This window comes from Callithrix jacchus, chromosome 12, assembly GCF_049354715.1.
Source record: "Callithrix jacchus isolate 240 chromosome 12, calJac240_pri, whole genome shotgun sequence".
Lineage (NCBI taxonomy): Eukaryota > Metazoa > Chordata > Mammalia > Primates > Cebidae > Callithrix > Callithrix jacchus.
In genome coordinates, this window is record NC_133513.1 from 40,087,760 (window position 1) to 40,112,699 (window position 24,940).

The following is a 24,940-nucleotide window of genomic DNA, read 5'->3' on the forward strand; positions in this document are numbered from 1 at the left end:
CCAGTATGGTAAGGTGCAACCTTTACGCTTCCCAAAAAGTTCCAGCCTTCCCCATTTCCTTTCCAGAATACTGCAACAATGATAAGTTGCCACACCCATTTGAGGCTGCCTAGATCTTCAGGAAATTATATAATACCAAATATCAGAATTTTGGGAAACATGAATAATTGAATCTTTTGTTGTTATCCTGTGTCACGTAAGCCAGTACTAAGGACTATATTAAGATGTCTGGATTAGATTTGTTTGAGTATCAAGTGGATAATGGTTCAGGTGTTGCTCTCTCCCCACCCCTCAGAGGACCATGCTCTCAGAAATGAGCTAGCCAGTCCCTTCTTTAAGAAACCAGAGATTGGGCATGGTGGTTCATGCCTATAATCCCAGCACTTTGGGAGGCCAAGGCGGGTGGATCACCTGAGGTCAGGAATTCAAGACTAGCCTGACCAAATGGTGAAACCCCTTCTCTACTAAAAATACAAAAATTAGCCAGGTGTGGAGGCACGTGCCTGTATCCCACCTACTTGGGAGGCTGAGGCAGGAGAATTGCTTGAACCTTGGAGGTGGAGTTTGCAATGAGCTGAGGTCGTGCCACTGCACTCCAGCCCCAGCAACAGAGTGAGACTCCATCTCAAAAAAAAAAAAAGAAGAAGAAGAAGAAGAAGAAACCAGAAACCTAAGACTTAGAAGCCCTCAACTTCCCATTCCTCCCTGATTCTCAACTTCCTGTGTCTAACCCTGCCTTACAACTTCCTGTCCAACCCTGCCTCAACAGTTTCCTGTCCCTCCTTCCCTCACAACCTCCGGTCTCTCCTTCCCTCACAAATTTCTGTCCCTCCCTGCCTCAACAACCTCCTGTACCTTCCTCCCTCACGGCTTCCTGTCCATTCCCTTCTCAACGACATCCTATCTCTCCTTCCCTCTTAACTTCCTCCTCCTGTCTGCCTGACATGGTCATCATGGATCCCACCCTTTCTCCTGTGATCCACTCTCTTGTCTCCGAACCCTCTATCTCCTCTGAGAATGTGTCCCATTAGCAGTTTTTTCTCCCACTAGTATTTTAACTGTCTGGTTTTTACTGCCTCTTCTCCTTCAGCCTACAAACAGACTTAAGTTTCTCCCATCAACACAAAACCAAAAGTTCTGAAACTTCCTTCTTGCTCCTTCTTCAAAAGTCCACCGACTGCCTCCACTTTCAGTTTCCCTACGCTTCCCCTTACCTCTGAGTGGCTTCTGACCTCACAACATACTTGTCACTAAGCCTGTCAGTGACCTCCAATGGGCTCGTACAGTGCACACATCTCTCTCCTCACTTTACTTGGTGTAGGCAGAACACGACATTTGGGAAACATTTTCTCCTTTTTGAAATTCCTCTCAATCTTTAAATTTTGTTTGATTTAGCACAGGGTCTTAAGGCCAAGGCAGGCAGATCACCTGAGGTCAGGAGTTCAAGACTAGCCTGACCAACATGGAGAAACCCCATCTCTACTAAAAATACAAAAATTAGCTGGGCATGGTGGTGCATATCTGTAATCTCGGTTACTTGGGAGACTGAGGCAGGAGAATCACTTGAACCCGGGAGGTAGAGGTTGTGGTGAGCCGAGATCACACCATTGCTCTCTAGCCTGGGCAAAAAGAGCGAAACTCCATCTCAAACACAAAACATAACAACAACAACAAAAAACACCAGGTCCCCTGAAGGGGGTAGTTTTATTCAGGGTGGGGTGGGGTCGGGTGGGGTAGGGTGGTGTCCATGGCCATTCTAGCAGCAGGCAATGGAGCATGATGGGTTCCTGCATGGTAATTCCTGGGCCATGCTGGTGGCCAGGACACCCTGGAGCCAGGCTGCCTGAGCATGGCCGCAGCATTTCAGAAGGGGCAGCAGTGGTTGCAGCCAAGACATGTTATTTTATTTAGTGGGGTCGTGTGGCCATTGAGGTAAGTCTGCTTTGCCCTTGTGCCCAGGGAGCACGTTCTCCAGGCCGTGCTGGTTTCCGCCACAATCCTCTTTTTCATCTTCAGATCCAGGACCAGGACATTCATCTTGGCCTGGTTCAACTGGCTAATCTCATATTTAGGGGTCTTATACCTATATTTATGAATAAGATCAGCCTGTACTTTCTCATTTTCTGTAATGTCCTTTTGTGTTCTACCAAGATGAGCTCGTTAAAGAAGCCAGGAGTAGTTCCCTCTAGAAAGAACCTATTTCCCGACTGGTGGAATTTTCCTATGAGTGCTCAGCTCGGAGTTCCCCTCTGTTTGTTTTGACAGATTTTAAACCAGTGACTCACTTTACTTGATGGTTCTAGAATCATTGGGTTTTTTAATTTATTTTAGAGTACACTCTGAAAACTTATATTTTCAATGAGATTGCTCAAATGAGCTAAGTTTTCTAATTTATTGTCAAAAGTTACTAATCCAGTTTTCTTGTTGCCTTTCTAATTGCTCATTCTTCTGTGGTATTCTCCCTTTTCCTTCCTAATATTATTTATTTGTGCCTTCTGTCTTCTTGGCCAATCTTAACAGAGGTTTGTCTGTTTTGGGAGAATCAGTAATTGCCCTTGTTGGTCCTTTGTGTGTTTTTTCCTATTTTATTAATTTGTGTTCTCATTTATATGTTTCCTTTCTTCTTTCTCTGAGATTTGACTTTTTTGATCACTCTACCTTCTTTATCTGAAGTTAGAAGTTGAATATAATCTTGACCTATATTATACAAAGAGTACTCTCTTCATAATACACATACTGATGACTGTCAGTCTCCCCCTGGTCCTGTCTTCAGCAGCAGCTCTGTGATGTTTTGATACACAGTATTTCCCTTGTCGTTTGGCTGTAAGTCATTTCTGGTTCCAGTTATGACTTTTTCACCTACTGTCCTCATTATCCCACTATTCCTGACTCAGCTGAGGTTTCAGAATCTTCCACCTGAATTACTTCAGTCTTCTCATGACCCATCTCCCCCCTTCAGGGCTCTTGTCATCCAAGTCACGTACCTAAAATAAAATTCTCACGTGTCATTCTACAGTTAACCTCCCTCAATATCAGAAGTTTGGTAAGACTTATCAAAAATCTAAAAATTTCCCAAAAGCCTTTATCCTCATCATTCAATTTTGATAATTTATTCTAAGAAATGTTTTTAAAAGTGGGAGAAATGTTTGCACAACAGTGCCATCTATAACACAATTTATAACAAAACATAGAAAGAATCTAAAGGCAATAGAGAAACGATGAAGAAACCAGGAACTCTCCACATAACAGAATATTTTCTGACCTCAGAATAGTGCTCATAAGTGTTTGTAATGAAAATTTTTAAATGTTTTTGGTGTGTAAGAAAAGACTAGACTCAATACCTACAGTATAATCATGACTATGGTTTAAAAATGTATTATTCATAGAAAATACTACAAGAGAATGCATCCAGGTTTGACAAAAATTAACCAGGTCTTGGAAATAGGAGAGTTTCCCCCTCACGCTTTTCTATGATTAAAAATATTGAATAATAAACATTTTTCAATTTGTAATAAACAAAGAACGAACTTTGAAACTTCTCCTGAGGACCTCAACACGACCAGGCTAAAGCACATTCTAGGAAGTCTAAACCCTTGGTTCTGTCTTCTTTCTCTCCCTCTTTTGCAATCAACATAAACCTGTAGGCTCCCAACAAGCCACTTGCTCTCAAGTCCCCACGGCTGCTCTCAATCAGATGAACAATATTTGCAAATAGCGTATATGCTCTACCTGGAAGTTTCTTTTCCCCTGAATTCTGACTGTCCACTCACTCCCACTCCCCAGATGCCCTGTACCTGCCTCATTGTGGCACCTAGCACTTGCAACGGCATCTTGGTCATGTCCCGGGCCCATCTGGCAGTGGGGAAGGGCTGGGTTCTGGTTTTCCCTGTGTTTCCAGGACATGGCCAGTACCTGACCCAGCGGATGCTCAGTCAATGATGTTTTGTGAATGAGTTGATCCTCCCAAAGCAGTTACGAGCAATGCTCCTCAGTTAGCCTCAGGCGCATTTTTCTGCATCCCTCAACTCACCCCCTTCAAAAATCATTTGGAAACAGCAAAACACCACCCGAAGGAACTGGGATTATTTTTATTTACTCTCACATGTGTATGATAATTTGCAGTTTAAAAATCCTTTCCCAGATACTATCGGGCCTAACCCTCACGATAGCCTGCAAGAAGGAGATGAAGGTCTCCACTTCACCCACAAAAATAGTGGGGCTCAGAGAGGTCCAGAGATTTGTCTGAAGCCACACAGCCCATAGGTGGCAGGATGTCATTACAAACCAGGGCGTCTGGGCAAGCTTGTGTGGTTTTTCTTGTCCCTACCATTATGACTACGAGGGAAGCTGACGTGCTGGGTTTCGGGGAAAGCCCAGACTTAGCATATTTTACCATCACACACACTCCTGAAGGGCTAAGGGCCAATCTCTGATTTACCTCAAAATTGCAAAGGATGTGCTGGAAGACACCAGTGTTGGTGACAGCAGATGACCTGAAGCCCAGCTCCACAGTGCCAGCCACTGAGAGGAGCAGCTGAAAAATTCGATGGTTCAGGAGAGAAGCCTTCTTCCTCAGGAGGAACGCCATTATCTGAAAAGGTTAACACAAAGCAGTTTCCTCATGAACGCATCATTAGAGCTCTCCCTTCACCCACGTGTTCCAGTCCAGTCAGCAAACCCTCTGCTCTCTGCTGCTACCATCCTTCATTACCATGTTCTCAGAAGAAAAATACACATTAATGTCTGTGCCACTGTGCCGACAGTGTCCACTTTTCTGTGCTGTGACCTGACTTCTCCCTGGGACCTTTGCTTTTCCCTGCATCTTTTCCATGTTTCCAGAATGTCACTCTCTCCTGGTTTTCTCCCACACTCCTCAAGCCTCCTTCTCATTTTCTGTTACTGGATCCTTTATACGCGTAACCATCCCACAAATGATGCATTTCCAGGAAGCTACCACCTGCTCATGAGCCTGGCTGCACCCAGCCAGATGTGCCTGTCAGTTGCAGCAGCCTCTGGGAAGCCAGCAACGTGCAGCCTCCCTCCCAGCAGGGAGGCACTTGGGTCCCAGCATACGTTTGGTGACCCAGCTTGTCTCAAACTAAAAAGATGGGTCCCACTAAGCCTCACATCTCTGTTGACTCAGCCCCACTTGAGTCAGTCTGCTCAGCCGTCCACTAGCATCTGAGTCACCTCATCTGGAGTTTCAGCTCCTTCCACGCATGGCTTCATTCCCCATCCTTGGCTCCAACACAGCCTGTCCTCTCTCCCTGTCCTCCCAGACATGTTCTTGCAACGTGCCCTTAAGAAGCCTTGTTGGTGATCAGAAAACACTCATTATGTTTCCAGACTGTTCTTTTATATATGTGTGAAATCCCTGACCAAGACATAATTGGGATGGCTAAAAGTTGCATGAGAAAACATTCAGGTTGACTGGCTTCACTTTACATCAAATAGTGTCAAATGTCAAACTGACTTGACACTCAGTTGGGCCTGGCAGTTCAACTCTGTCTTTCTAATACTCTGTATTTTCTTATCCTAAAGATCATGATTTCATTGCTTCTCCTCTCCTCTAACCTCTCTTCCTCTCACGCACCTGACCTCATACTTTGCTGAAAAGATAGAACCCATCGGATACGAACACTCTGCCTTCCCACCACCAAATTCACAAATACGTGTCATATTTCTTCCTGTTGCAAGCAGAGTCTCCCATCTACCTGGTCTGTGGATCCCACTGGCCACCATCCCAAAAACACTGCTCTTTAGGATAACTGTTCTCTCCAAGCTTCCAGTTCCCCAACCCTGGATCTCTTTCTCCCATGTACAAATATATTCTAGTATTTCTCATTTTAAAAAGAACCCTCCCTCCATCCCTAGTCCCTGTAGCTCTTACGCAGCTCCTCCTGTTCATAGGCAAACTTCTAGAAAGCATTATCAGCACACCCTGGCTCCACGTGCTCACCTCACATTCTCTTTTCAGCCTACATCAGCCGGCTGCTGCCTCCACCTGGCCACCTCCCTCAGAAAGGCACCGGGGACTGCCTGGTGACCAAATACAAAGAGGACGTCTCCATCCTTAGTTTGTGCTGCTCTTTATCAGCATTTAGCTGGACCATACCCGCCTTCTCAAAACACGTTCTTTGTTCAGATTCCTTGACATAACTGTCTTGGTTTCTCTTCCCTCTTGCTTCTTAATCTCCTTTGCTGGGTTTTAATCATAATCCCAGGTCCATGTGGTTGGCTCCTCAACCCTCTCCTCTCTCTACAGCTTCTTTGTGGCGATTTCATCCATTTCCTTAGATTAAATATCATCATGACAGAATGACCCTCATATTTATGCCTCATGCAGACTGCCCCTGAGCTACAGAGCCTTCTCTCCCACATGATACTTTGCCTTCAATGTCTCACAAATATTTCCAGCTGAGCATGTCCCAGCATCTCCCTTCCTTCGGGCCGGCAGCCTACTGGACTGCCGTGGCTCCTTTCCAGCGCCACCTGCCCAGGCTGCTCACAGATCCTGAGACTCCCCAGGTGAGGAACACAGGCTCCTATCATGTCAGATTCTATCTCAGCCCCTGCTTGAACCTCATCCCCATGCTGCATCTTCTCCACTGACATCAACGGGTGTTCTAACACATCGGTCAGTCTGTTTCCCTATCCCAGCCTTCCTTTGATTCCCATCACCTGAGACAGAACGCACACTCCTCACACTGTCAAGATTATGACTCTACCCTCCATCCGGCATGCTATGCACAGCTCCACAACCGTCCTCTCCTCCTAGCCATGTGGAGGAACCCGGACCAGATTCCGTGAGTGTTTTAATGTTAGTCTGGAACAGTATCCTCCTTCTTCCCCATATTAAGAACATCCATCCTATCAAACCCAGCTGACTACTGCCTAATCTGAGAAGAGGCTGCTAAATCAGTTTGACAGAAATAACAGATAGGAAGGTTTATGCTCTCCCACCTAACCAATAAACCAGCAGATGAGCCTAGAATAAGACCTAAAAACTGATGAAATCCACTCCCGAGCAAGCCACTTACTTGAAGACCCCTGTTTTCATTCACGGATTCATACCCACGTCCTAACTGAGCACCTACAATCTATGGCATGTTTTTAGGGCACAGAAATAAACAAGCAGGACACACGTCCTTATGGAGCACATGTCTGGGGATGAAACAGACACAAACGTGGTGACACAGAAACAGACATGGTGCAAATGCACGTGCAGGTTACAAAGAAACACAGAGCGAGAAAAAGTGCCTGGAAAAAGATGAGGGAGGGTGGAGGTTGCACTTTATAAAGAGTGGGCGAGGAAGTAAACAACAACAAAAATCCTCTTTCTTCATTCATTTAAAGCTGCCATTTCCCACCTCTCTTGCCACCAGCCTCTCCTGATTTTCCCCAAAGACATAAATATTGGAAATGTTTCATTTTTAAAGACAGAATAAGTTTTAAAATTTTCTTCTTCTGCCTTCATGTGTAAATGTACAACAAATCTCTGAATTTGATGAGTTATTTACTCAAAGGAGGTATCTGAGAGACTCTCTCTCATGCTAACAGTATTTTTCTGTCCACCTTCTTGGATGGTAAGTCCCATGAAGACAGGGACTAAATTCATCCTGTTCACCTCACATCCCTAGTGCCTAACACAGTGCCTGGTCTTAGGAAGCATTTGATGAATTAAGTTGAGTAAAGACATTCCATCCATTGGCCACTCCTTATCTCCACCATCTCTTCCTGGAAAGCTCAGTCAGCCCTGTCTCCAGGGCACCTCTTGATGAGCCTCCTTTTGAAAGAAGCTCTTTTTCATCCCTCTACCTACATGTGACAATATGTGCTTATGTGCCTTTGTGGTAGACAGTTTCTTCTCTAAAGGCTATGTGCTCATTCCTGAATCCTCACTGAGTGCTCACTGTACCCATCCCCCAACCCTGGGACTGGGCAATGAAACCACAGTGAGCCTGAGGTAGTCTGAACTTTCTAAGCAGCTCAGAATTTCTGAGAAGATAGCCAGGTGGCCAGGGAGTCACAGAATATGTAATAATCTTGAAGTGAATCTTGGATAACGATTGCATTTTTATTTATATTAAAATTATTTTGGTTCTTGTTTTATTTTGTCCTTCTAGATACACCCATGAGAGCAGGAACTGATATGTGCCTTTTAAGAAACGCTCACAATAATTATTAAAATCCTTAGCCACAGCACATATCCTTGTGCTGTATTGAAATAAATCCTGCTAGTAACCTTTAACAGCGTATTCAAAGGAAAACTGCGTACCAAGAGCCCCAGTTCTTGAGTTTTAGCATAAACTCAGATATACCCATTCACTCATTCCCAAAATATGTACCGAGTGTCTTCATGGTGTCAATAACACACCAGCGAAGAGTAAAAAATACTAGGATCTTAAGAAGTTTCCAGTGGAGATGTGCAGACTGATCATCCCAGTGTGGGTGGGAGAGCAGTTAAAACGGGGTGTGCCCACAGCGCCTGGGGGACCAGGAGACAGCCACGTGCTCAGCTAGGGGAAGAGAATGCTGCTTCACTGTTTGAGCTTGATCTGGAAAGACAGAAGGAGTGTGGCATGGGGGTAGAAAGGAGAGGTGATCTGAGCGGAGGCCACGGGCACATAAAGCCATATGCTGCTTAATGATCTGAGAAGGTGCAGGATTTGGGGAGGTGAGCGCATAGGCTGAAATGTTGGGGCTGGAAGGAAAGGTCCGTGGGCAGTTTTGAATGGCTTCAGAAACCTGTCTAAGGAGTTTGGGATACAGTATCAGTAATCGGACGCCTCTGAAGGTTTTACACACAGGAGAGGCACCATCAGATCTGTGATGTGGGGCATCAGTAGGCTACTAGGGACAGGCTAGGGAACGGGGTCACTGTCTAGCTGTGGCAGTAGTCCAGGAGGGAAAGTGCCTGGAAGGCCACCACACAGCTTTCTTCTGTTCAGACCCTGACCCAGTAGCCAGAGACAGAGGAGGCTTTGCCCCAATCACCCAGAGCCTCCACACCAGAAGAAGCCTCCACTGCCTGTGAGACCCATGATGTGGCCCAGACTCCGACCTTGTCCCTGCCCTCCTAGTTCCTTACCTGGCCACCTCCCCACCATGTGAGAAGTTACTCGAAGGCAACGGCCACGTCTTGTCTGACTTGACCAATTATAAGTAGCAATGACAATCACAGTAAGCATGTGCACAGCAGATGCCCTGTGCAGGCGCTCCTCTAAGCTCCCAAAACACATGAACTCAGTCATCACAACCCTGCAAGACAGGTGCCCTCATATCCCCGCTTTACACATGAGGGAATTGAGGCACAAAGAGGTTAAGAACTAGAAATGACTAACATTTACCCAGCACTTATTCTGGGCCTGACATAATTCTAACCTCTTGGCTTGTATGAAATCATCTCGTCCTCACTGGAACCCTATTACAGTCCACATCTTACAGGTGGGGAAACTGAGGCAGAGGATATGTAACTCATCTAAGGTTGAATAGCAAATTAGAAGAAGAATAGATGGGATTTAAACTGTGGCAGTCTGCTCTGCAGCCTGGGCTCAGCCACCATGCTACAGACAAGGTGGGGAGACCACTGCAAATGACATTTGAATTTCTCAGTTAGAGGGGCCAGAAGCCACAGCTAGGTAAGCATCCCCATCCAGAGCAGAGCTCTTGGCTGGCTGTTGCCCGCCCCTCCTCTGCTGCGAAGATGCTGGTCTCAGAACCCAAGGGCTTTCAGCTCCCTTTCTCCAGAAGTCACCCTGGAGAGAATGCCACTGGGGCAAGCAACACTCATCCCTGTTCCCTGGGGATGGCAGCCCTTTCAGAAGTCCCAGTCCCAGGTGGGAAAATGGGATTACCTGGTACCCACAAATGTGCTGCATCAGGAAGTCACACATGGTATTACTGGTCAGAACCGAGTGCAGAACTTTCACAGCTGCATACATGGTGTGGTCATCTGTTGCTAAGGAGATGAGGCCCAGGAGGATAGCTGGCCCGCCAATGAAGTCCAGGCTGCTGGAAGCAGGGCTAGAGTGGAACACCCTCACCCCTGTGTGGCATAAAACAGGCATTTTATCAACACATCACAGCTTCATTGAGATGGGAAATGCCCCGACAGCATATGAGTGCCAGTAACCTGCCAGTGCCAGCATCCACCCACAGCCAGAGGGGCTTGTGCACCTGGGACAGGCTGGGAGAAAGAACAGGAGACGCTGAAAGTCTTCAGTGGCTGGGAGATACTGTGCTAAGTCCTTTCTTTGCCATCAGAAGACTGAACAGCCCAGAGTATTTCAGATTACCACCCTGTGCCTTCACTCCAGAGTGCTGGATGAGCCAGACCCCTGAGCCTCAGTATCCCTATTGCTCTGACAACCTCTGGCTCTTGCCTGTCCTCTAGATCCTGCTAGGGAGGACACTTGCACCAACTTGTTGCCTTGCTGTTGCTCAGTTGAAGGGTGACCAGTAGTTTTCACCCAAACAACCACAACCAGTGCTTCGGCTCAAAAGGCCCACTGTGCTTACTAGATAGACAGCCTTCTGTTGTACATAGTCAGCAGCCTGGTTAGTAGCTGAGCTCACTACTCACTGCCAGATGTGGCCAGGTGAACGTACCCTCATGTTTTCTGGGAGGCTAGCTCTTTCGCTGGATTCACTCCCAACTCTAGTCCTCTCCACCCTGGTTCTCCGGCATACTCCATCCTACCCCCACCCCAGAACCCCAGGGTGCACGAGCCATGACAGCACAAACCTTGCTTCCCAAATAGTGGCAAAGCTTCTCAGCTGAACATACCAAACTGACCCACAGCAACAGCTCCAATGGTCCGCAGAGACCCTGACAAGTGGCCAGCACAATTCCTCAGCAAGAACACGGGCACGGCATTGTCACGGGATGAAATGTTCATCTAGAGAAATGAGCAGCTATTAGTCCTAAGAAACTCCTGCAAAAGAAGCGTTGTCCAAGAGCTCCTGGAAGGCAGGCCCTCTGGGGCCTGTCCCAGTGCTGACACTCCATCAGCAATGATCAATGAATGAATAACAATTGAACCAATGTCAGGGGATTGAAGCCAAAATTCAGGGTCCTGCATTCTGCCTCCCAAGCTGTGGCTGAATTGTAAGTGAGCAGCTTCAGTTACACAGTCTGAGCCACCAGTGTCCATGTGCTTACAGTGAGGTGCTAGGAAGAGCAAGAGGGACCCAAGGACAGTTTCAGATGGAACAGTACTACCAAGGTGAGGGCTGCCACGTTCTCGGTCTAGGGTTGTTCAGGCTCTGTGAGCCCAATCTCTACAGATTTCAAAGGGGCAAGAAGATAGGAATCCTGGCCTCCTGCATCAGAAAGTGGTGTGTGGCTGCTAAGGCACAACTTTCATGATCAACAGGACCTAGTTCCTGACTCCCCATTCTTTGGGGATAGCCTCTGTCCATGACAGTGAAGAGAATATAAACAAAACAGCAACATTTCATCAGCGCTAAGCGAAAGAGCTCTTTATGCAAACATTTGGAAGTAAATCTAATGGCATCCCCATGTACAAACATATCTCCTTGTTGTTTTGAAAATTTACTGTTTTTTGTTTGTTTGTTGTTGTTTTAATCACAGCAATGCTGGGTGCTATGACTCATATCTAGAATCCCAACTACTCAGGAGGCTGAAGTGGGAGGATCACTTGAGCCCAGGTGTTCAAGACCAGCCTGGGCAACATGGAGAGATCCCATCACTAAAAAACAATTAAAAATTAAAATAAAATTAAAAATCACAGCAACTCAAAGAACTTTTTTCAGTGTTAGTGGGTCATTAACACTCAGAACAAGGGAAGCTCAATAGCGTTCTCAATGTTGCAAAGGTATTTAAAATATGTAATTTGTTGTTACTTTTATTTATTGTATTTCTTCTGAATAATCGTCAATAAAAGGCTTAGTCTTGGAGTGGGGAGGCGTAGGATATTTTAACAAATGAAGCGGGAAACATGTACGTGTGTAACCATCTATACATGGGCAAACGCGTATTAGTTTACGTTAGCACTGAAAGCTAAAGCAAGCCATGAAACCAAGAGTCCAACAGAGAGTAGTAGGTGAAATTAGAAGATGTACCTCTTTGGCGATCAGGCGACTGTCCACCTCATTGTAGGCATTTCTGATGTCCGCTATGCTGGTGATAGAGGAGCTGGCTATGTGAAGCCCAAAAGAAACCCTTTCTTCTGCAACAAGGGGCGTGGCTTCACTGTCTGGATCTTCCCCTACAACAACACATCTTTCATCATTTCTAGTCACGCTTTACAGAGCAGAAAATTAATCTTCATACAATTAAATAATTAAATATCTCTGTCACACAGCAAAGTAATCAATGAGAGGACGTTTGTATGTTGTCACATTGCATGTTTCTGCATATTATATGTTTGCATGTGATTTGTTTTTCCCTCTTCTCAGATGCTTATAGAAATGGGCATGGTGGCTTGTGCTTGTAATCCTAGCACTTTAGGAGGCTGAGGTGGGTGAATCACTTGAGGTCAGGAGTTTGAGACCAGCCTGGCCAACATGGTGAAACCTCATCTCCACTAAAAATACAAAAAATCAGCCAGGCATGGTGGTACATGCCTGTCGTCCCAGCTACTCAGGAGTGAGACTCTGGGAAAAAAAGAAAAGAAAGAAAGAGAGAAAGAAAAAGAAAGGAAGGAAGGAAGGAAGGAAGGAAGGAAGGAAGAAAGAAAGAGAGAAAGAAAGGAAAGAAAGAAGAAAGAGAGAGAGAAAGAAGAAAAAAGAAAGAAGAAAAAAGAAAGAAAGAAAGAAAGAAAGAAAGAAAGAAAGAAAGAAAGAAAAGAAAAGAGAAGAGAAGAAAACTGTGAAGAACTCTCCCAAGATTTGTCTTACCATAAAATAGAGGTACTCTAGGTACAAAAGTACCAGAGCTTAAAACATCTATCAAGTATATAACCTCACTCCCTAAAACCAAAATGTTAAGTGACAAGAAACCTGACCTGAAATAGGCTGAGCTGAAATGTCTAATTTTCAATGAGCTGCACAGCCATGGCAAACATCCCAGTTTGAATTAACATACTGGTCTCTAAATCAATGAGAGCCAATGTGCTAGTAGGGAAGGGTGGCACGAATGTAGAATTCATGAGACTTCGGCTCTAGACCTGACCTCGTCCCATTGCTCTGTCCAGTGCCATTTGCCACAGGAAACGAAATTCAAAGACATCATGAGCCTGGAGACGGAAATGTTCGACAGCACTCAATCGCCCTTCAATATACACAGGCCGTTGTACATAGATTCATTTATCATTCATTCCAGATGGGAGCTGACCCCTTTGACTTGACAGAGCACAGAGGGCAATGCTCCCTGCTTGAATAACCAACAATCAATAATGAAAATGTGGATGTTTTGTCTGCCTGTTTAATAATTGAAGATACCGGTATACTTTAGTTAAAAAGCTTCTTCATTAAAAGCAATGTAACTTATTTATCTCATTCTCCTCTCTCTTTCTTTGCTGATGGTATTGCCCAACCCACCTCTCCTCCATTAGATGCTTTGGAGTTGAAATCTAAAGATATTGTCATTTCCTTTCCTGTGACATTTTTTGCTGGGTTGTAAATATATAATGATCCAATTACAGAGGTCTTCCCTAACGACTGACCTTAACACTGAGCTTATTCTTTGCAAATATGCTATAAATAACCAGATGTCCATTTAAAAGCTAATATCAGCAAGAACATTGTAAATCAAAACACTCCATACCTTGGACATGCACAGCTTGGAAGTTACCACAATATCTTGGGCCAAGTTTGTTAATAATTTCCAGAGTTTCCATTGAAATAGCTTCTTCGAAGAGGTATGTGGGACCAAGACGCCAGATTAATGAAGACTTTTGTTTCCAAACTCGAGGGGTAGCAATATATCCGTAAACATCCACAAATGAGGATGGATCCATAGAAAGGAAAGGCCCTGGTAGGGCCTGGATGTACAACATCTGTTAAAATAAAAAGGACAAAAGTGAGTGGTGTTTGGTCTCAGAGTTAATCAAGTAAATGCAAAATGATATAACATGATGCATTTTAGTCTCATCTCAAAGTAAAAATGTACTTTATCTACAAATTAAATGATGCTGCTCAAATCTGAGAAGTATGCAGAAAAACAAGTTATGAAATGTGGAATAAGAAACTGACACTGTCCTTTTGAAAATAAATTTGATAAAAATATTAAGAAACACAAAAATGTCCACTTTTTTATCTCATTCTACTAAGAATCTAAATGTCTAGTATTAGCAAATGAATGCAATTTTATGTACAAAAATTAATTACATACATACATTTTGGAAAGGAAGAAATAAAACTGTTTCTATTTTCAGATGACATGTCCATGTAGAAAGTTCCAAGGAATTATTTTTAATGTCCTAGAACTAACAAGTGAGTTCAGCAAGGTCACAGGATACACGGTCAATACACAAAAAATAATTTCATTTTTGTAGGCTAACAGTAAACAAACAGAAACTAAAATTAAACACAATACCACTTACAATTATGCACAAGCAAATGAAATACTTAGTAAGACATTACAGGTTCTGTATACCGAAAATTCCTAAATGATGATGGAAAAAGTCAAAGAAGAGCTATATAAATGGAGAGACATACCAGGTTTGTGGATAAAAAGACTATAGTAGAGATTTTATTTCTCCTCAAGTTGATCAAAAGGTATAATGCAATTCCTAACAGAATTCCAGCAAGGATTTTTTTGTAGATATAAACAAGCAAATTCTAAAATGTATATGGGAAGGCACAGGCCCTAGAATAGCCTAAACAATTCTGAAAAAGAAGAATTAAATAAAAGGAACTACTCTAATAATGACTTATTATATAGCTATAAAATCAAGATAGGGCAACATTGGTATAAAGATATCACATAGATCAATGGAACAGAATGGAGAACCCAGAAATAAACTTTTGTAAGTAGCTCACCTGATTTTTGACAAAGATGCAAAAATAATTCAATTGAGAAATAATAAACTCTTCAACAAATGGTACCGGAGCAAGTGAACATCCATAGGCAAAGAAATGAACTTAAGCCTTATACTTTATACAAAAATTAATTCATAATTGATCATAAACTCAAATGTAAAACTAGAAATCTTTTAGAAAAAAATAGGAGAAAATCTTCAGGATCTCAGGCTAGGCAAAATATTCTCAAACGATACCAAAAAGTATGAGCCATATAAAGAAAAACTAATAAATTATACTTCCGCAAAACCAGAAACTTCACCATGTGAAAGAGGATTAAAAGACACACTACAGACTAGGAGGAATTCTTGCAAATTATATATCTAACAAAGGACTAGTATCTAGAATACACATACACACACACACACATACACACACACACACACATATATATATTTTTAATCCTTAAAACTCAACAGTTTAAAAAGCAAACAATGTGGCTGGGTGCAGTGGCTCATGCCTGTAATCCCAGCACTTTGGGAGGCCGAGGTGGGCAGATCACAGGGTCAAGAGATCGAGACCATCCTGGCCAACATGGTGAAACCTGTCTCTACTAAAAGTACAAAAATTAGCTGGGTGTAATGGCACATGCCTGTAGTCCCAGGTACTCAGGAGGCTGAGGCAGGAGAATCACGTGAACCCAGGAGGCAGAGGTTGCAGTCAGTCGAGATCATGCCACTGCACTCCAGCCTGGTGACAGAGTGAGACTCCATCTCAAACACAAACAAACAAATGAACAAACAATGCAATGAGAAAATGGGCAAAAATATGGATGGACATCACTGAGGAGAATATACAGATGGCAAATAAGCACAAGAAAAGGTGATGTTCAACCTCATTAGCCATTAAGGAAATACAAATTAAAAACACAGTGAGGTATCACTACACAACTATCACAATAGCTAATATAAAAATAGTGAGAGAGCTAAGTGCAGAAAAACCCTCACTCATCCATGTTGGTGGAAATGTCAAATAATGCCATCACTCTCAAAATAGTTTGGGAGTTTCTTATAAAACTAAGCATGCAATTACCATAGAAACCAGCAATTGAACCCTTGGAATTCATCCCAGAAAAATGAAGACTTAAATTCACACAAAAACCTGTACACAAATGCTCACAAAGCTTTATTTATAATAGCCAAAACCTGGAAACATCCCAAATGTCCTTCAATAAATGGTTAAACAAACTATGGCACATCCATACCTTGAAATACTTCTCAGAAATAAAAAAGAGTGAATTGTGGATGCAGGCAAAAGTTTGGATGAATTTCCAAGCATACTTCCATATATCGCTGTGGCCACATTACAGTTTCAGTCGGTGACTCAGCACATATGCAATGGTGATCCATAAGATAATAATATCATATTTGTACTGTACTTTTTCTATGTTTAGAGTGTTATGTACACAAATACTCACCACTGTGTTACAGTTGCCTACAGTATTCAGCAAAGCAATACGCTGTCTAGGTTTGTAGCCTAGGAGCAATAAGCTATCCCACATAGCCTAAGTGTTAGGTTAAATGAGAGGTGAAATGAACGAAGTAGTATTTAAGATTTTCTATACGGTGAGATCGCACTATTTTTTTAAAGAGATAAAACTGAAACTACAAAATATGATAAAGTAGCAGGAGGGTAGCTAATCTTTTCTCTATTTCTGAGCTATTTCAAAATGCATTTGTATTATTCTTATTACTATAAAATCACTGTATATATTAATATGTTTATAAATATGTACAGTTGGCCCTACATATCTGGGGCTTCCATATCCTCAGATTCAACTAACTTTGGATTAAAAATATTCAGGAAAAATAACAGTAAAAATAGTACTACAACAAAAAAATATATAAATTAAAAATACAGTATGACAACTATTTATGTAGCTTTCACATTGTATTAGATATTATGAATCATCTAGAGCTTAGTTAAGCATGCAGAAGGGTATGTATTGTTTATTTGCAAATGCTACACCACTTTATTTAAGGGACTTGCGTATCTACACAGTTTCGTGTCCAGGAGGGGTCCTGGAGCCAATCTCCTGAGGAAACTGAGGGATGACTGTATTTTTCTAAATGAGAGCTTACATAATTTCAGAAATACTCTTTTTCCACCCTACCAATTAAATGAGATTTTCAAATAAAAACAAATCAATTGTTCAGCCACCAAGCCTTGCCAGGAGTATGGTCTTCTGTGGCCTCTTCTCTCTGTGCTCACAGGCAGAGTCCTCCTCTCTCTCCCACACTGAGGCACCACCCACCCCTTCAATCCACTTTGCCCCTCTCTTCCCAGATTCCCAGTGTATGCTCCCTGCACCATTCAGGTTGACTATGAAATGTCTAATGTCTCACATCGTTCCCAAATCATTTTGCCCAATTCAAGCTGTTAAAATGTTCCATATCTTTCCAAATTTATCTAAGTTTCCTTTGGCAATAAAATCAAAGGCTCAGCATTTCGAGAAGGGCCGTTGAGCTAGTCAAACTAAGCTGAAGCTCTCAAATCTTACTCTTGCCCAACAGATGTTTGCATCAAAACACAAGCCTTTATGTTTATCCCAGTTGAATTTCGTTTGCTGGTCCCGACCCAACTTGTTGAGATTATTTTGGAAAGTGGACTCTGTCGGTCTTTAGCAACACACCACTCCCGACATCCCTGCTGATGGCCCTGGGTTCAGCAGGTCCCACAGGGAGGATGTTATTGCCTGTACACATTCACCCAATCACACTACCAGCCAGTCCTGATCCTCCTGTGGCTGTACATTCAATTCAGCTCATCAAGTGTTTATTGAATGCTCACTGTGTGTCAGCCCCTATGCCAAGTTCAAGGAAGGTGCAAACATCAGCAAGACATGCCTCAAGGCATATGAAGTATTTCACAGAATATCAACATATTCTGTGAAAGAAGACAAGAACAAGTGCACTCAGTAATCAAGCCTGAACAGATAAAAACAAAGGTATTGCAACAACAAAGACACCACACCTCCTATCCCAGCTAATGTGCGGGACTTCTGCTTCCTCTCCGATGATGAGTCCAGCCCTGCTCCGTGTCTCTCCCTTCTGGATAAAAGTTATTAACATTCGCAGTCACCAAATTGTACCTCTTTCCAACAGCACCCAATTCAGAACAGATGGACCTCCACTTCTTTAAACCCAATTAAAAATCACCTCAAATAAGCCCAGATTCTGTAACAAGTCACTACTAACTCCTTACTATCCATGGGGTAGGGACTCTCTCGCTATCGGCAGCTTAAATCTAATTTTTATTTTATGGTATATGTATGGTCCTGGAGGTCTTTGACTTATATGCATAAACAATTCTTAGCACCTAAAACATTAGCTAACATATAATAGATGCTCAAGAAATATTTAATGAGAAAAAAGAGAGAGAAAGGAAAGGAGGAAGGACTGACCCTGTTAATAAATGGAAAAAAAGTTAACTATATTTTGGAGGACCTGTTTTTTCAATGCTCCTATCAAACTCTTTCTGGTTGGCCGGGCATGGTGGCCCTTACCTGCAATTCCAGCACTTTGGGAGGCCGAGGCATGCGGATCGCCTAAGGTCAGGAGTTTGAGACCAGCCTGGCCAACATGGTGAAATACCGTCTCTACTTAAAATACAAAAATTTGCTGGGCATGGTGGTAGGCACCGGTAATCACAGCTACTCAGGAGGCTGAGGCAGGAGAATTGCTTAAACCTGGGAGGCCCCGGTTGCAGTGAGCCAAGATCACACCATTGCACTAGCCTGGGTGACAAGAGCGAAATTCTGTCTCAAAGAAAAATAAATCTTTCTGGTCACCACTGCCATTTTTTTGATAACAGAACTTTACCAGAACATGGTATCAAATTCACCTATATGTGTCCCACAGAATTTAGGTTGTTCTAACCTAATGAGTCTTAACCTGGAACAACTTTGCCTCCACTGGATACCTGGCAATGTCTGGAGACGTTATTGATAGTCATAATTGAGCAGGGTCAGGGGTGGGGGAATACTATGGCATTTAGCGGGAATCAAGAAACCTTGTGTATGTAAGGTTCTCCATTCTGGCTGCATATTAGAATCACCTAGAAAATTTTATAAATATTAGTAAATTGTCAAATTACCTGACCCACAGAGATTCTGACAATTATTCTGGGTGCAGCCTGTGCAAGAGAACTTTTAAAAACCTTTGCAGGGGATTCTAAAATGCAGCCAGGTTGGAATGCTCCCCTGGAAACTGTGTGAAAATCCAGCTGTACCTGCCCTCTATGGCCTTCCAGGCCCTCTCCTCCCTGACAATGGCTGCTGGCTCCTGCCAGTTCCATCTTCTTCCAGCTTCCTCTTATACCTGAGGTGTCTTTAAGTCAGTCATGAGATTTCCACTCCAGTTATGCATTCGCATTCCATTTCCTTCCTCATGGTTCTTGCTCTAAATCTGGTGACATGTGATGGTGTCTGCACATGCTAGTACCCAGCTCCTCCGTGGGGTGCAAAGATGAGCTGTGTTGGCCTCACCTGGGAGCTTCCTGGAAAAGTTATACTTTAGGCCCTGCCCAGACCTCCCTGAGGAATTTGCCCCTTAAAATGAGAAGCTTTGCTTTGTTCATTCTGGAGTTTTCTGTCTTCATGAACATGACTATTCTTGGAGATCTGGATGTGCAGCTTCCCTTTTGCCATGGTTGTGTAGCCTTCAGTGCATTTTCTAAACATGTCCTTTTCATGTCTGAGCTCAGCCAAGTTTCCTGAACAGCGAGCGGGATTTCATTAGATGCCAACCCCACTAGCAACAAACAAACAAACAACACAACACAACACAGAATGAAATGGAGGCCACTTCAGGGTCGTAGCAGGAGGTATGGTTGTGGGGCAAGTGCAATTTGGAGGAGCCATCTCACCTTGGCGGAGCCAATGACCTGTCCATTCAGACAGGTGGAAACTGTACAATGTCTTTTCATTTCCTTGGTGACAACCACAGCCAAGTGATGCCACTGACCACAAGCCAGGAGCTGGCCACAGCGGACCTGAAGCTGGCATCCTGCAGAAGGCTCGGAGTCATCCTCAGGTTCCATGACATCTGGAAGACAGCATAAACACTGAGTCTCACACGTGGTGCCACATTGCAGCAACCCAGGAGAACAGGGAGGGTAGAGTGACATCAACCACTGTGGGCCTTGTACTATGGAGCCCTTAGCCTCTCCTCTCATGAAACATGACAATAGCAGCAGCAATCATTCTTTGAGCTCTTCCTTTGGGCCAGTTTTAAGCAGGTTACAAATATCAACTCAGGTCGTGTTCACAGCAGCCCTGTGAGGTAGGTGCTGTCACATGCCCAATTTACCAACCTGAGGCACAGAGAGGTTGGGTGACTTGCCCAAGGTCATGCAGCTAGGATTCAAACCCAGAAGCCAGGCTTCAGGTCTACCCCAAGGTAGACTACCTCCATAGGGATGCCATCGTGGGCTGAGTCCCAGGGAGTTGGATAGGCAGCTGTGCTGTGTACAAGGGTGTCAGCCACTCCCACTGTGTTATAGAGCCTCCCACTGTTTTTCCTATGAAACAGTGACACTCCCAGGACACAGGAAAAGAACAAGTGGCTAGAATCCACTGGACTTGACCATCTCAGGAAAATAAGCCTGGAGAACAATGCTGTAGCTGCTTTGGCACCAGCTAAATTGTGTGTGTTCTTCACAAACCTTGTTCAGGAGAGGATGCAGCCTGTCTCCCAGTGAGGCAAAGCCTCAGGTCCCATTGTGACTGTTCTGCCAGGGCGAAGCTTCTGGAAAACCACTGAGCATCACCTCTGAAGCTGTGCCAAGGGCTGGGGCCTTGTTTGCCTGACAGTTACAAGCCCAGAGCCCAGGTCACAGTGAACCACAACAAATATTGCAGACCTTTCACCAGGTGTGGAACCCAAGGGAGTAATTTCAAAGGATGAGGAGAAACAGGAGGTCACCAGGCTTCAAACCACACCTGTGTTGAGAGCTTCTGACTTAGCCCCATTTCCCCAACATGTGGATGAAACTGGCTTTGGATTCCAGCACCTTACCCAGAGGCTGAAACTCCTTCTCTTCTGTAGAAACAACCAAGGAGAGGTCGTCTGGGCAGAGGCTGACGGAGAAGCAGACAAAGGGCTGCTCGGTCCTGGCCAGGTGGCGCACCAGCGTCAGGAAGCGCAGCGGGTGGCCCTCAGTGGCAGCTCCGTGATGGCTGATCAGGAACCAGCAGGAGAAGGTCAGGCCTCCAGGAGGAGGGAACGGTCTGGCGGCACCTGGGTGGGAACACAGGCGTGCTCTCAGGCTTTGTTCTGCCCTGCCTAGCAAGTGTGGTCAGATTCACTGTGGTGCTGATCTAGACTGGGTGCCTTGCCTAATCACTAGTTCTCTCCTCCCTATCATGGCACTCTGCTTTACCAAGGGAGCAGAGAGAACCTCAATCTCCCTGAGGTCCATCACGTATGGGCCCCAGAGCAGCTGATCTACAGCCAGGCAGTGTGCTCTGTGGGGTAGAGGATCTTGGCCTAGCTCAGCTGAACCTTGGATAGGAAAGAGTGCCAGTCTAAGAATGCCATGTGCCCTCCCATCCCATAACAGGGTTGGCGATACAGACAGGTCCTTTGTCCTCATGGAACAGGTAGGATAAGCTGTTGTGTCCTCAAACTTGGTGCCAACTCACATGGAAAGAGGTCATAAAGGCAATGGCTCCCCAGCATCCACACTCCCATAGAAACCCCAAACCTAACTCTCCTAACAGAGTGTGTGGCTCAGGCAGCACTAGGCGCTTGCACTGTCCTGCCCAGCAGGTTTTCAGCTGAGTGCAGTTCTGTACACAGGGGCCACTTGACAAAGATTGGTCTGTTCTCAATGGCCATCAGCCCGACTCATATTTCTCTCCAAAGAGAGATCTAAGGCGGGTAGTGTCCATCTCAGCCTAAATCAGTCACCAGCAAAATGAGTCAAACCCAGGCTCGGTCCATCAGTGCCAGTTGAGTCCCTAGCTATGGGTTGGACCCTTGGGAAGCTCAATGAACATAATCCCTTGCTCTAAAAGAAGAGCAAAGTTGAAGAACGACTCATCTGCAGATACTCAGGACCAAAGGGAAGACTCATGTTTGCTTTGCTTTTTTTTGAAACTGGCTCTTGTGCTGTAGCCCAGGTTAGAGTGCAAGTGTTCAATAGTTCAATAGTTCCCTGCAGCCTGGAACTCCCAGCCTCAAGAAATCCTCTGGCCTTGGCCTCCCAAATTGCTGGTATTATAGGTGTGAGCCACCATGCCTGGCGCAGCTACATTTTCTGGAAACACCAACTAAAAATCTGCAATCAAGGCTACATGAAGACTCATTCTTGGGAAGGGGTGGAGAGCTAAATCACCTGGGAAAAACACTTACCTGTCCCAATTCCTCCAGAGACAGAATACTCAGCGCTGGTTCCCATAATGGTCGACAAGGTTGGAATAAACAAACAGCTGGAAACAGAAAAGTATCTCAGATCATTGGACTGCTAACCAACCTCTCGCACTGACACAGCTAGCGTGGGCCATGGCATCTTCCCACTCTACCCTCCTGCGGGCGCTGTTACCCTCCTTAGGCCACAGGGTTCCAAAGATGGATTGTAGCTGGTGCTGGTAAGATGCCTAAGGGAAGGAACTGCAGTGGAGGCAGGGCTGGAGGGTGTTCCAGAATGCAGCCACACCAGGAGAAGGAGGGTCTCGGCCCACCATAGCTGAGAACACAGCCTGTGGGAGGCCACTGAGTAGGCGGGTGTCCATGACCCAGACATTGTCCTCTGCTGAGTGGTGAGATTCAGTGGTAACTACAAGTTTGTAATCAATATTATAATTCATCAGAAGCACTGCAAAATTAATGAAGTGGATTTTAAATATGTGAAAGCCTGTCATACCCATAACCTTCCACGGACATGTCAAATTCCACAAACGATGGGGCCAGGGCTGCCCTCTGAGGCTGCAGATTGCGTGGGGAGGTCATGGAGATGAGGCTCAGCGCCGTCTGAAGGGCAGTGGTTGATTCCTGGGATTCCCCCAAGGGTGGCAGGGCCTGTGTGACTCCAGGGTGCAGGCCAGCATCTGGGGAAGCTCCCTCGGGCCCCTCAGCTGAGCCCTGTGCAGTCCGTGACCCTAGAGCAGCAAGCAAGAGATGTGTCTCTGCTCAAAGCGTTTCTGCCCCACTTCTGACAATAACCCAAAAGTATCTACCACAGCCCAGAAAGAGAGTTCTGCAGAGTCACCAGGCACTTCCTAACCACCTGTGAGGCAGCTCCCTGGGCCCTGGCCCTAGCCCCCTGCTGAGCCTGATGACAAGGAACCAAGGAATGGTGTTGCTAATCTGCTCCTTCTAGAAACTTTTCTCTTTCATTCCAGCACACATTTCCTTTCCAGCATAGCATATTCTACCGCCATCTCTGTCTCTGGCTTATCCCACTGGAGTTACTCACTGGGGCTTTGTGTCTGCTCACCAAGCCCACATTTCCTTCATAACAGCCTATCTCCTGAGCGCTCTAGGCTCCCACAGTGGCTGCCAGCCCCAACCCTGATCTTGCATGCTTGCTTCTCCACTGGGCCTGCTTGTTACCTTAAGATCCTATGTGATCTTACATTCAAGGTGTCCATGGCTTTCTTTTCTCTAAGCTGGCTTCCTTCGCCAGCATCCCCCAGGTACCAGGCCTGACACAGGGGTACCATCTGCATCTTGGGCCTCCAAGGCCCTGATGTGCCCTTGAGGTGTGAGCTGTGCAGAAGCCTTCCCTCCACAGCTCTGTCTAGCACACCACCAAGTACTGCTGTGTCATGAAGGAAACTCTGTCTCTGCTTCCACGATCTGGGACCCAAAGGGGTCATCTGTCTTATACGGCTGGGTTGGGGGTCATCTTTCTCCATCTGGATATGGTCTTTGTCCAAAGACCACAAATTTCTTTGCTTTTTCCTTAGCTGCTTCATTGAGCAGCAAGAAAACCATGTTTAAACCTGTTTGCTTTCCCACCTATTGTAAAGAATCCCTCAGCAGGAATGCATATCATCTTTTCATTCCCATTAGCCCCTGTTCTCGCCTCACCTGAGTGCCCAGGGTTGCCTCTGTGAGAATGAGATGAATCAAGGATTTTCGTTGTGGCTGACAGAGGTGAGGGAATTCCAAGACCTAGAAACTGTCTGAACATAACACACAAGAGAACCAAATGAAGACATTTTACAGGAAACAGTTTTCTCCAACTTTACCCTGACCACTGTTCTAGATGCCCAGGGTACCCGGACCTCCCTCCCAGCCCCCTGGAACACACTTTCTGAACGCAGTGTGAGGATGGGGTGTCTTTGCCCTGCCAGCCAGACCAGGCCAGACAGCTGGTAAGTGTAGGAGCCTCAAGACAGATGTTGTGACGAAAAATAATTTGTCACAAAATAAATTTGTCATGATTGTTTATAAGTTTCTGATGGAATTTCCATGTAGCACTATAACCAGCAGGCTCCTCTAGCAGCCATTGTGCCTGCCCCGGGTCCCATGCCTGCTGGCTGGAAGGGCTGTCTGAGTGCCCTCTGCACTGACTCCTGTGTATAAGCAGCAAGGCCCCCCGCCCCATGCGTGGCCCCTAGGCAGGCACTCCAGGTGGCATGGGAGACTTCTGCCCTCCCTGGCAGCTTCACTTCCCTCTGTCCCCTGTCTTCCAGGTCTGCTCCCTGCTTCTCACCCTGTGCACCTTTGCATCTTCTCTCCCTGCCATAGCTCTGGAGGAATGTGGCTTAATGCAGGAGCTGACAGCAGGAAAGCCCCCAGCAGGATCCAGGGGAATCCTGCCCCATCTTCCTGTCTGCAGTCCCTGCATACTTACCTCCCAACTCCCTACAGGGCAGTCAGGCCCTCCCATCCCCAGCCCTCTCAGCCCCTCCCCTCCCAGCAGAGCCTTCCAGGCCCAGTTCCCTTCTCTCCTTGTCTAGAGAACTGCACAGGCCTCAGAGTGCAGCTCCACTTCCTTGGAG

At 45.2% G+C, this 24,940-nt stretch overlaps 1 protein-coding gene across 5 annotated transcripts in view; it reads right to left on the minus strand.

The window, feature by feature from the left end:
• WDFY4 (WDFY family member 4) overlaps positions 1 to 24,940 on the minus strand; it is a 285,801-nt gene that overhangs the window by 174,188 nt on the left and 86,673 nt on the right. For all 5 annotated transcript variants that reach the window (XR_013524374.1, XM_035267709.3, XM_078343959.1 and 2 more), the window contains 10 exons: positions 24,024 to 24,118; positions 22,855 to 23,089; positions 22,344 to 22,420; positions 21,006 to 21,227; positions 19,855 to 20,033; positions 13,733 to 13,964; positions 12,088 to 12,233; positions 10,790 to 10,901; positions 9,858 to 10,048; positions 4,439 to 4,591 (listed from right to left, as the gene is read on the minus strand). Coding sequence is in view for 4 of the 5 variants with exons in the window: in XM_035267709.3 (XP_035123600.3) it covers positions 4,439 to 4,591; positions 9,858 to 10,048; positions 10,790 to 10,901; positions 12,088 to 12,233; positions 13,733 to 13,964; positions 19,855 to 20,033; positions 21,006 to 21,227; positions 22,344 to 22,420; positions 22,855 to 23,089; positions 24,024 to 24,118 (1,642 nt within the window). In the remaining variant the exon portion in view is untranslated. The remainder of the gene's footprint in view (positions 1 to 4,438; positions 4,592 to 9,857; positions 10,049 to 10,789; positions 10,902 to 12,087; positions 12,234 to 13,732; positions 13,965 to 19,854; positions 20,034 to 21,005; positions 21,228 to 22,343; positions 22,421 to 22,854; positions 23,090 to 24,023; positions 24,119 to 24,940) is intronic.